General features: G+C 37.9%; 1 protein-coding gene across 2 annotated transcripts in view; it reads right to left on the bottom strand.

The window, feature by feature from the left end:
* psmd1 (proteasome 26S subunit, non-ATPase 1) overlaps positions 1–12390 on the bottom strand; it is a 112091-nt gene extending 99701 nt beyond the window's left edge. For both annotated transcript variants that reach the window (XM_052123642.1, XM_052123643.1), the window contains exons 1-7: positions 12211–12390; positions 11649–11692; positions 11489–11562; positions 11181–11350; positions 10658–10866; positions 9000–9143; positions 8677–8903 (exon numbers count right to left, since the gene is read on the bottom strand). In XM_052123642.1, the coding sequence (XP_051979602.1) occupies positions 8677–8903; positions 9000–9143; positions 10658–10866; positions 11181–11350; positions 11489–11562; positions 11649–11692; positions 12211–12226 (884 nt within the window). In that variant the 5' untranslated portion in view covers positions 12227–12390. The remainder of the gene's footprint in view (positions 1–8676; positions 8904–8999; positions 9144–10657; positions 10867–11180; positions 11351–11488; positions 11563–11648; positions 11693–12210) is intronic.
* Positions 12391–13199: the final 809 nt, after the last annotated feature.

The raw sequence follows: 13199 nt of genomic DNA, 5'->3' as shown, positions 1-13199 counted from the left end.
TAAAAATAAATGTTTTCCAGTTTTTACTAAATGAACACAAGAAATAATAAAATGTAATAATTCCTTTAAAGGTGACCTATTATGTAAAATTAACTTTTACATGGTGTTTCTACATTCATGCGAGTCGGCAGTGTGTGTACACAACCACCCTACAATGTTAAAAGTCCAACCACTCTTTCTTATATTTTTTATTAATCAAAAACAGTGTGTCAAAATGAACGGTTTTCATTTCTGCTCTAAAGTGACGTCACTCTAGAGCAGGCCTTACCCAGGACTGGTGACAGACTGCACCCTATTACCGTAGATCCTCCCCTGAGTGATCTACACACAGTCTGCCATTTTTTCTGCACTGGAGCAGATACAGTGAGAAGAATAATGTCTCAGCTTTTGAAAGCGTCATAAGTAGAGGTCGACTGATTAATCGGTCAGCCGATTAATCGGCCGATTTTTTGCATTTTTTAACATAATCGCCATCGGCCAATATCCAAGTATATCAAGCCGATTATTAGGCAGGCGCATCTGTGGGCAGCCTAGTGTTGTTGTGGAACACGTGTTCAACACACGCTGCCCCTAGAGTCATTTTCAAGCAGAGTGAGCAGACCTCATCCAGTGCCTAAGGAAGGAGCTAAGTTCCTTGGAGAAAACAGTAAGGATTAAATTTGTATAACTTCTTTATATTTAATTAAAAACTTTTTATATGTTATGTATATAACTTCAAGAAAAAACGCGACAAACGCGTTAGGCGACATGACGTTCGGCTACTTTGGATATTGATAGCGTAGTTGAAGTTGCATTATCACAGAAGAAGGGTTGCTATCATGTCACAAATAAGTAAGCAAGAATTTTGCAATTACAGACAGTGAATCAGAGACTTATTTGTTCTGTTTGTGTGTCTTATATTTGAGAGGGTTGTCACTCAATGCAGAGAAATAAGTAATAAAAAAGACACCAACGCACTATAGGCTATTGAAGTACTGGCTTTGGTAAGCTCGGACGTTATTGGTTCTGCTGTCGGTACTGGAGAAATTAAGAAAATACATTTATTATTGCTATAAAGACAAAGTTATTTTATCTCACCAGCCATTTCTATGTATAATAATATGAAACCATTTGTCTCTGATGCAATTTAGCTATCAGAGAGAGAGAGAGAGAGAGAGATCTCGCTGACACGGTGCCACAGCGAGCACAACATGAGCCCTGTTTAATGAGTGACGATGGAGGACAGAACTAAACATTCAAACGTAGCCTGGTTTAGATCTGTGATATCAGTCTGATTTTATTTTAGATTTCGCCTTCCAAAGATTATAAAAATAATATTTATACATAAGCCGCATTCTGTCTAGCACAACTTCCTTTACTTCACAGCGGTGCACTGACATTTCTCCATAAAACTCCAACTTAACGTCAGAATCAGCACGATCGGGGATTGTTGTAAAATGCAGTCTAGCTACTGTTGCTAAATTGCGGGACGCGTTTAATAATAAAAAGAGCGCAAGAGATAACGTTCCCAAGGCGGCGCGCACTCCGAAACAGACCGCAACGAGACAAGCAAAGTATAGGCTACTTTGGGTTTCATGTGCGCGTCTAAACGATCAACTATACACAAAAATATGTCAAAAGGACCGGCTTGGAGATTCACTTAAACACAGTTTATGTCTTAAATGGACGTAGTTATGGAAATAGTTGGGAGAAAATATGGTGTATCAGGAGCCTATTAGACTCGGTCTTAAAGGGGAAGCTGTCTAATAAACATGCTGACGATTGAGCCATTACTGCGAATCAAACAACAAAAGGCAAAGAGAAAATCACTTACAGCTCTTGAATGAATAACTTCTGCACTCATAAGCATTAATCTATGATAAAATATGCAGTGTTATTTTACAATTGATTACTTTATTAGATTTCTTTTTAGACCACACCTGAACAGTAATGTTAGTAGACCTTCCTGAAATTAAATCACTGTGCCTATATAACGCTTATCTTTGTGTATATATATATATATATATATATATATATATATATATATATATATATACATATATACACACTATATACACACACACACACACACACACACACACACACACACACTCACCTAAAGGATTATTAGGAACACCATACTAATACTGTGTTTGACCCCTTTCAGCCTTCAGAACTGCCTTAATTCTACGTGGCATTGATTCAACAAGGTGCTGAAAGCATTCTTTAGAAATGTTGGCCCATATTGATAGGATAGCATCTTGCAGTTGATGGAGATATGCGGGATGCACATCCAGGGCACGAAGCTCCCGTTCCACCACATCCCAAAGATGCTCTATTGGGTTGAGATCTGGTGACTGTGGGGGCCATTTTAGTACAGTGAACTCATTGTCATGTTCAAGAAACCAATTTGAAATGATTCGAGCTTTCTGACATGGTGCATTATCCTGCTGGAAGTAGCCATCAGAGGATGGGTACATGGTGGCCATAAAGGGATGGACATGGTCAGAAACAATGCTCAGGTAGGCCGTGGCATTTAAACGATGCCCAATTGGCACTAAGGGGCCTAAAGTGTGCCAAGAAAACATCCCCCACACCATTACACCACCACCAGCAGCCTGCACAGTGGTAACAAGGCATGATGGATCCATGTTCTCATTCTGTTTACGCCAAATTCTGACTCTACCATCTGAATGTCTCAACAGAAATTGAGACTCATCAGACCAGGCAACATTTTTCCAGTCTTCAACTGTCCAATTTTGGTGAGCTCTTGCAAATTGTAGCCTCTTTTTCCTATTTGTAGTGGAGATGAGTGGTACCCGGTGGGGTCTTCTGCTGTTGTAGCCCATACGCCTCAAGGTTGTGCGTGTTGTGGCTTCACAAATGCTTTGCTGCATACCTCGGTTGTAACGAGTGGTTATTTCAGTCAAAGTTGCTCTTCTATCAGCTTGAATCAGTCGGCCCATTCTCCTCTGACCTCTAGCATCAACAAGGCATTTTCAGCCCACAGGACTGCCGCATACTGGATGTTTTTCCTTTTCACACCATTCTTTGTAAACCCTAGAAATGGTTGTGCATGAAAATCCCAGTAACTGAGCAGATTGTGAAATACTCAGACCGGCCCGTCTGGCACCAACAACCATGCCAGGCTCAAAATTGCTTAAATCACCTTTCTTTCCCATTCTGACATTCAGTTTGGAGTTCAGGAGATTGTCTTGACCAGGACCACACCCCTAAATGCATTGAAGCAACTGCCATGTGATTGGTTGATTAGATAATTGCATTAATGAGAAATTGAACAGGTGTTCCAAATAATCCTTTAGGTGAGTGTATATAAATATAACAAAAAAAACCGTTAAGAATACCGTTAAAGTACCGGATCGATAAGCAGTATCGGTAAGAGTAGTAATACCATTAAAACCTTAACGATACCCATCCCTAGTTATGCCTGTGCTTCTCTTGGATGCTCTGAATATTGGATTACGTGTCTGGATTGCCCCTTAATTAAAGCTGCATTTGGATCTCAACCTTCGTGTCTCGGAGCAGTTCGTAACACCTGCTTTGTTTATTTAATATATTTGTTATACATTATTTATACAATATGTTTTTATATTATACATTTTTAATTTAAGTCTACAAGTGCAGATTGGTCAAGTGTTCAATAAATGTATTTGTTGAGAAATTGTCTATCTTAAGTAATTATTTGAATTACATTTTATCTTTCAAATAAAAGGTTCAAATAAGAGGTTAACTTTATGGACTGAGACAGCCCGCGGACGGGCCCTTAAATGTACAAAATAAAAGTATGCAATAAACAAAACTGCTGTGTGTACATTGGTACACATGCCACATATCTTTGGAAAGCTACATTTCTTGATTTTCTATTGATATAAACCATTTTAAGATACAATCACAACAGCAGGTACAATCTATATCTTTGTCAGACCACCAACATATAAACAACCAATAACAAAATAGACTCACCTATGAAGCATCATAGTATTCCACTGATCCATAACTTCCCGACAAAAACGGTGTTGTTTCATTGTCAAATGTCCAAACGATCAAATCAAGTAAAATGTTTAGTCCAAATCACATTATTACATCAATAAATATCCACAGACTCTTGTTGCATCATTTCAAAGCACCTGGCAGCAGTACCTAATCTTTCACATATTATCGGTAATAACTTCAGTTCAGATGTAAACATTTCCTATATCCGGTATCAAAACGGAAGCACGCACTCTGACCTTTCGATTGACACCTCATTTGACCCAATAGGAGCTTCCATGTCCTGTCCAAAGCCTTCAATACCCAACCACAGTCTGTGTCGAATGTAAGGGCATACCCACTTTCCTTTGTTTACTGATCAAACCAATTACATCGAAGAGTGGAAATGACTGACGCATCGTATAGCCAATGAAATTCTGAAAACAGTGATATGCGGCTTTAGTGGGACGATTAGAGCATGGTTCTGTAATGTGTGTGCGCAATATTGCCTTGCCATTACCCAGTGTTTTGTGCGTCTGTGCGTAAAAGTATTAGAGAGCTGTTTTGGAACTGTTTACACATTTGGCAATTTAAATATGGTGAAACGGACGCAAAAAACAGGATTTTCACCCCAGGATGTGATATAAGAAGGTTAAATTAAGAGTTTGGAGATGAAATTTCTGAAAACAATACGGATAATTCGGAGGCAGAGGAAATGTTTATGGAGAGATGAGACATTGCTCTGGACAAGTAAGTGTTTTCTTGTGTTTTATAACATATATTACTGTATATTCCGCATAAATAAGCTTTAGTTTGAATAATGAATACACATTTTGTAATTACCCTTTATCGTGTGTTTCGTCAGTGAGTGTTTGAACCGTTTGTGCGTGTTTTTTGTATTTGTTTGTGCGTGTGTGAGGTTTTAGTTCATTGTTTGTTTCAGATCTATTGACATGCTATATAGATGTTTTGTATATTTACTGTAAATATGTATTTATATATATATATATATATATATATATATATATATATATATAAAAATGGACGTAAAATAAATATATAAATAAATCAATAAATATAAGTTGAAAATAAGAATATATGTTGTGTTTGAGAGTCTATTGTTACAATGCGGGGACGTGGGGGAGGGGTAGGCCCATCTATTTGTTACAATGCTGAATTCATGGGGGGAGGTGTAGGCCCATCTATTTGTTCCATAGTACATTGGCAAAGTATACAGTATTTACAGTAAATATACATACAATAATACATATTTACACACTCGAAAAGAAAAACTAATATATATATATATATATATATATATATATATATATATATATATATAGAATACAGAAAAGATGGAAAAGTTGTGTCTAGCTTTGTAAATTACATTTATTTATTCTCACCGAATCAGATAGCGATTGGGAGCCGGATGCGGGCCACATAAAGTGGAGCAGCAGGACAGCACCTCATCAAGAGAGGAGGGCTTTCAGAGAGACCCTTGCTGAGGAGCTGGCAGAGTTGGGGTCTCACTCCACAGCCAGACCCGTATCTCCTGCTCCACGAAGAGCACATCACAGGCCGTTGCACATCACCAAATCTTGCACCGCTGGTCGTCTGAAGTGCAGGCAGTGTCATGCAAAGACACCAGTGAAGTACTCTTCCTGTGATGTGCCTTTGTGCTTTGTACCCAAATGTGACTGCTACAATGACTGGCATGTTGCTAGAAACATGTACAATTTTATAATGGTTTGTAAATACTTTGTGTAAAAATTCATGTAAATAGTTTGTTGTGTATTTTTTATATAAACAAATTGTCCACCATAGCACTAGTTTTGACTCTTTTATATGCACAACATTTAGTTTCAAGAAGGGAAAAGGCACTCTAATGTGTTTATGCATCAGTTACTCTGTGTCAGCAAAACTAATAGTTGATCTGGATATGGAATATGATAGCTCTAAGTGTCATCTTTCATTAGAGCCCAAAATTATGACTGTACGTTGAAGCGTTCAAAAGTAGTAGCCTTTTTGTCCTAGGTTACCAAAGGGTCCTTTTGGAGTATCCAAAAGGCACTTTTGTAAAACGCCTGGGTGTACCCTTAGAAAAACGTGTAAAATATTGATTTTTTATGGTATTGTTATAACATTTGAACTTGGACTAGGTAAGGCTTCATGCTGTGATCCCATTGTGTTCTCAAGCTAATAGCTACAAGTTATAGTCATCTGCAGGCATCTGTATGCAAAAAAAATTCAGGCGGAAAAACAAACTTCTATTACTCAAAATCAGTAGCACTTACAGTAATACTGACTGCTGGGGAAAAAACTTCAGAGTGTCCCCTTTCAAATGTGACCAAAACCATGCATGTACTCCAAACGGTTCAAGAACAGCTTTAAATTTACTTTGGGTATGCCTTGATTAGGCGTTTTAGGCTAATTTTACAGGATTGGGAAGAGGTTAAAAACAAGCACCTATCGGCCAAATATCAGCCAAAATAAATCGGCCGAGCCGGATTTCAAAAGATCGGCATCGGCCTGAAAAAAAAAACAATATCGGTCGACCTCTAGTCATAAGTGTTCTGTTGTTGGCTGTAAAGTGAACAGAAGAGTCTTCATGTACTCGTGGCATCAGAGCCACTGAAGACGCAGGGGACAAGGTTTGTTTTTGAAGGAAATGTGCAACAAAACATACAAAAGTGTGTGTATGTTTGTGCAAATCATTTTACACCGGACTGCTTTGTGAATAAGTGTCAATATAAAGCAGGATTTTCTAAAAATGTGATTCTCAAGCATGGATCAGTACCAACTGTTCGTGTTCCAGCTTAATATCCTGAAGATGTAAGTAATCGCACTTTATATTTTGTGAATGTTTGCAAATCGCCTTTCTGAATGTGCTTGTTAACTGATTCCATGGCTAATGCAGCTCAAGTTACCGCGTTTGTATTCACGGAGACCAGATATACATACAATGGATATAAAAAGTCTACACACCCCTGTTAAAATGGCAGTTTCTTGTGATGTCATATATATATATACACACTCACCTAAAGGATTATTAGGAACACCTGTTCAATTTCTCATTAATGCAATTATCTAATCAACCAATCACATGCAGTTGCTTCAATGCATTTAGGGGTGTGGTCCTGGTCAAGACAATCTCCTGAACTCCAAACTGAATGTCAGAATGGGAAAGAAAGGTGATTTAAGCAATTTTGAGCGTGGCATGGTTGTTGGTGCCAGACGGGCCGGTCTGAGTATTTCACAATCTGCTCAGTTACTGGGATTTTCATGCACAACCATTTCTAGGGTTTACAAAGAATGGTGTGAAAAGGGAAAAACATCCAGTATGTGGCAGTCCTGTGGGCGAAAATGCCTTGTTGATGCTAGAGGTCAGAGGAGAATGGGCCAACTGACTCAAGCTGATAGAAGAGCAACTTTGACTGAAATAACCACTCGTTACAACCGAGGTATGCAGCAAAGCATTTGTGAAGCCACAACACGCACAACCTTGAGGCGTATGGGCTACAACAGCAGAAGACCCCACCGGGTACCACTCGTCTTGGTTTCTTGAACATGACAATGAGTTCACTGTACTAAAATGGCCCCCACAGTCACCAGATCTCAACCCAATAGAGCATCTTTGGGATGTGGTGGAACGGGAGCTTCGTGCCCTGGATGTGCATCCCACAAATCTCCATCAACTGCAAGATGCTATCCTATCAATATGGGCCAACATTTCTAAAGAATGCTTTCAGCACCTTGTTAAATCAATGCTACGTAGAATTAAGGCAGTTCTGAAGGCAAAAGGGGGTCAAACACAGTATTAGTATGGTGTTCCTAATAATCCTTTAGGTGAGTGTATATATATGGCTGAACTCCGGTATTTACGCTGTCAGTCATATTCGTTCTGATTTGTTGCTGCTGTAGTAACCAAAGCAGGAGCTGTAAAGGCACAGGCCTCCTCCGGAAAGGGGGCGGGGAGCAGCAGCTCATTTGCATTTATAGAGAGACACACAAAATCAGCGTGTTCTTGATTCCACCCAAAAAGAGGCATTTACAACATGGTATAATAAATGATCCGTGGAGTATTTTGAGCTGAAACTTCAGACACATTCTGGGGACACCGGAGACTTCTATTACATCTTGTAAAAAGGGGCATAATACGTCTCCTTTAAATGCAACAATATACATCAATATAAAGTAATAAAAAGCATTATTTGATAATGAAAGATTACTTACCAAGATACATTTTAAAACAAATGTTTTTGTGAATGAATAGGGTGTGCAAAAACTTCCTTCACTTAGTTTTTTAAACCAGTTGAATATTTCTGTCGTATTTACTTCACCAAGAGCATTTATTTTGGTATAAAGAATGTATTTGCCCTTGATTCAGAACATTCTTGACAGTCTTTGTGAGATTTAATGAATTAATTTAATCAATAAATTGTATTCGATTGATTTAAAAAAATAAAAAACCCAGGCACAAGACATGTTAACAGTTTCTAAGCAAGCACATTAATAGAATATAGTTTGATAGGGCTGATTGAGGTGTTTATAAACTATATTGACTATATTCCGACAGCTTTAAAGTGGTTCCTCCAATCAGAATTTAAAGTCAGATTTACCCTTTTAATAAAATACTGTGCACAGATGTGGTTCATCAGACATAAACAAATTCAACATAGCACTAAAAACATGCTGTGTGTCTCTCACCTGTCTTTCTCTTGTGTGGGCACAGTGCCGGTGTTGGTAGAGCCGGGTACAGCTGGGATGGGCGTGCCAACAGTCCTAAGGTTCTGAATGACTGACGAGAGAAACTGCTGACTGGCGCTCTCATACAGGTCAAAACAGATCTGATAGGCCATCAGAAGGTTATCCTCCTTCACCAACTTCTCCAGAATATCACTCACCGCTTGAGGGTCATCCAGGAAAATCAGACACTACACAATGGTTTTTTTAAAAAGAGACATTACAGAGGAATTTCCAAAAATAAGGCAGAATAATAAAGCATAGACAGATAAAGCTGGACAGGTAACCTGGCAAACGTTGATAAAGTCAGGCTTTTCCAGGTTCATGTAGAGCTTGACAAGAACTCTGAGAACTTCATTACGGAACTTCTTGTTCTGCATGAGGGACATGCAGATCTTCAGGCTGTAGGCTAACAAACCACTAATGTCCTTCTGTGGAAAAACAAAAGGTAAAGGGGTCAATATCATGGAAAACATGACAATGTGACAGTGTTTTTGAGCAAGAAACCCTGGCGTTTGGTTATTCCATGTCAAATCAACCAAATTTTAGAAACTTTTTTTATTGTGTGAATTGTTTTTTTATACTTTGATAGTTTTCCAGTCTCGGACTCCCAGGAACTTTCAAGGAAGGAAAAGTACAAATATTTTTAAGTTTAGAGTACAAATCAGTACAAATATAGTATTGTTTCAGCATTATTGGTGCTTGAACCACTAAATTATTCATTTCAGAGAGTTACAGGTGTACATTTGTGATATCCAAAAACTAGATAGACAGATGAGCCAAAACATTATGACCACCTGCCTAATATGCTGTTGGTACTCTGTGCACCGCCAAAACAGCGCCGACCCACTGAGGCATGGACTCTACAAGACACATGAAGGTATCTTGTGGTACCTGGCACCAAGATATTAACAGCAGATCCTTCAAGTCCTGTAAATTGCAAGGTGGAGCCACTGTGGATCTGACTTGTTGGTCCAGCACATCCCACAGATGCTCAATTGGATTGAGATCTGGGGAATTTGGAGGCCAGGACAACACCTTGAACACTTCATGTTCCTCAAACCATTCCTGAACATTTTTTGCGTGTAGCAGGGCATTTTTTGCATGTAACAGTAATCAAGGATTACTATTTACATGAAGGGGTGTACCTGGTGTGCAATAATGTTTAGGTAGTTGGCATGTGTCAAATCGACATCCACATGAATGTCCGGACCAAGGATTTCCCAGTAAAACATTGCCCAGAGCTTCACACTGGCTTGTCTTGCCACAGTGCATCCTGTGCCATTACTTCCCCAAGTAAACGGCATATGACGTCTACATTATGTAAAAGAAAACAGGACTCATCGGACCAGGCAAATTTCTTCCACTGCTCCAAGGTCCAGTTTAGACGCTTGCGTGTCCATTGGACAGTGGTCATCATAGACATTCTGACCGGTCTGCGGCTACGCAGCCCCATACCTAGCAGGGTGTGATGTACTGCGTCATTCCTACCATAACCATCATTAACATTTTCTGTAAGTTGTGCCACAGTAAACCTTCTGACCAGACGGGATGGCCTTCGTTGCCCCTTGACAAGTGGCCTTGTTCAGAAATGTTCAACTTATTTGCTTCACATGTGACTGGTCATAATGTTTTGGCTCATGAGTGTATAAATATTTCTCTAACTGAAGAGCCATATGTGTCACTTATTCTTAATGTTTGGACTTGCAATAATCGAGATTTTGGCTTCATTGTTTTTATGTGATAAAAGGTACATTTCTAGTTTCAAAATGACTTATACTTTACAGCATTTTTTTTGGACAAGAAAAACTAGCTTCATACCTTTAACTTCAGAAACACATATCTTTAATAATTCTGGAGTTATTGGCACTCCAACTTTGGAAAAACACAAAATGCCCTTTCTGGAAACTTTCTGAAGTTAAACTATATAATAATAGCAACGTACTGATTCCAGAATGGTTTTTTCAAAGATGTCCAGCCGTCTGGTCTCCAGTGCGATGCCGATGGCTTGTTTGTACTTGTGATCTCCCAGGCAGCGTTGGAACATCTTGTTCACAATTCCCTCCAAACGAGGATCAATGCTCTTTTTCTCTTCATCCTCCGGCAGCTCGGCGTTCTCCACACTGAGCTTCGTGTAATGATCAATACACTTGGCTGAGTGGCAAATGGACAACATGTGATATTTGGGTTTCACTGTATAAATTAAATCACTATGACAATATAGTTATAACCATGTAAAAAAGCATCAAAAACAAAATTGCTCCAAATATAGTCTATAGTAGAGAAAGCTATAGGATTCTGCTTGGTGTCAGTTATTTTTAATTTTTAATTGTCCAACAGATGTACTACACTGTAAATTTGAGCAAAATCTCTACCAGTTGACAAATTTCTACAAATACTCTGTATATATATATATATATATATCAAATCGCAAAATTTAATAAATTCAGAGTTAGACTACCACTAACCAATAATTGTCTCCACATATTCTGAATCATCGTTGACGTTGAAGAGATCTCCAGCCCCAAGCGCATAGTTTAAAGACTCCTCAAATGCTCCGAGGTGGTAAAATACTTTAGAGGCCACCAGTGCAGCAAACTCTCTGCTACGAAACGTTTCATCCTCATACAGCACCTCACTGACAGAAAAACACTTTATTAGAATAATAAGAAAAACATGTACACTTTATATACCAAGCACTAAAAAGTTATTAGCATCATAAAAGGCTAAACCATTCAGGTGGAAATTTCACAATGAAGCATAATAAGGTACTTACATTTTATCTACCGACTCTGAAATCTCAGCCCAGAAGTCATTGACGATGGAGTTCAGTTTGTGTAGAGCAAACTCCTTTAAAAGAAAGTGAAGGTGGTTAGTAACTTAAAAATATAAAAGTAGATATTCATGTAAATCATAACAGAGTTGAAAAGCTGTACCTTGAGCTGCGGCTCGTCTTCATCAAGGAGGGAAATGATACCAGCTAAAATCAACAAACACACCATCAGAACATACTGTTCAAGAAAGGCCAGACTCAACTCTACCATTTACATTGCATTGCATTATCTAGCTTTTATCTTTTTATATATCATCTCACTAGCTGTATGTATGTATGTTATGTTGCTAATGTTGTCTCATCACAAATTCTTCGAAGGCTTTTTAGAAGGGTCTATATATTCGATAAAGCGATTAAAACACACATCATGAGAGATCAACTTTTCAAAAAGCAGAATTTCTTGCAGTTGGTGATGTAAACAAACCATCAATCCTACATGGTAAAAGTCAATGCCATGAGAAATTACACTAATTCCTGGCTTAATTACAAAAGTAACATACATGATAATAATAAATGTAAATATATTTAAACTAAGCATATAGATATTAAAAAGTACAAGTTTACTGTGTAGAAAAGAACTTTAAACTCAAGAGCTGGGTTAGCCTTTAGCTGTGTGACTCAGCTAAATCAAACCCAGCATCCCTCATTCATTCACATTCACTCACCGGCTGAAGTGATCATGATTGAGTCTGTGTTTAACCGTCAACGGATCTCCTCCAGCACTATATTTATTATCGTAAATATCCAAACAATAACGATAATAAACGTATTTTTGTCTCAACGAAACAGTGTGCAGAGCTCGAGCTCAACTGCTAACATCAAGCAGCGAACGCACACATCTGACAATGAACACTTCTGCGGGAAAAGCCGAACATAATGCCTGAAAATATGACATGTCATTGAGAATAATACAAACGCTGCTAACAAAATGAAAACAAAAATAAAACCAATATTATTAAACTATTACTTTTATGTTTAATATAATTTTTTTTACAAAAATATATTAGACCTGCTTTAAGTAAATAAGAATTTCCTGACAGGCTTTACAGTGGTCAAGCCTTTAATAGCGGTTCAGTGAGTGCACACGAAGTGCGGCTGCTCATTGCCATCCAGTGGTTAAACGTGGAATAATGGTTCTTGTTACTAGTACAATACAGTACATGCATTCTAAAATATCATAAAAAAATAACTTTGGGCACTTTCATGTCCCAGTGGTTGATTTTATTTCAAACTAACAGAATTATTTATTTTTGTTGTATGAAGGTCTTGGAAACATTTAACCAGGCCTTTTTCATTTATTTATGGTACTTTTCAAATGCCTTTAATGTACAAATATTACTGCTTTAGCCTTGTCCCTGATCCACACTTTCAATATCAAACTGTGAAAATCCATTATAAAAATACGAATTCATGCATATTTAAAATTATGACCATCTAAACAAATAGTGAAATAAACATAACCCATTTCAATATTTAATGTGTGAAAATTATTTATATCCATTATTAAGAAATTGTAGTTTCTTGCACACCAAACAATTATGCCCCAATTTAAGACAGAAAAAAAAAAAGAAAAGAAAAAGATGCATTGTACATAGAGATTATAGCACATGCTAATTTGCATCTCTGATCCTCAGTACCTCTTTACAGTGTTTAT

This window comes from Xyrauchen texanus, chromosome 50, assembly GCF_025860055.1.
Source record: "Xyrauchen texanus isolate HMW12.3.18 chromosome 50, RBS_HiC_50CHRs, whole genome shotgun sequence".
NCBI classification, from domain to species: domain Eukaryota; kingdom Metazoa; phylum Chordata; class Actinopteri; order Cypriniformes; family Catostomidae; genus Xyrauchen; species Xyrauchen texanus.
This window is presented reverse-complemented; position numbering and strand designations above follow the sequence as displayed.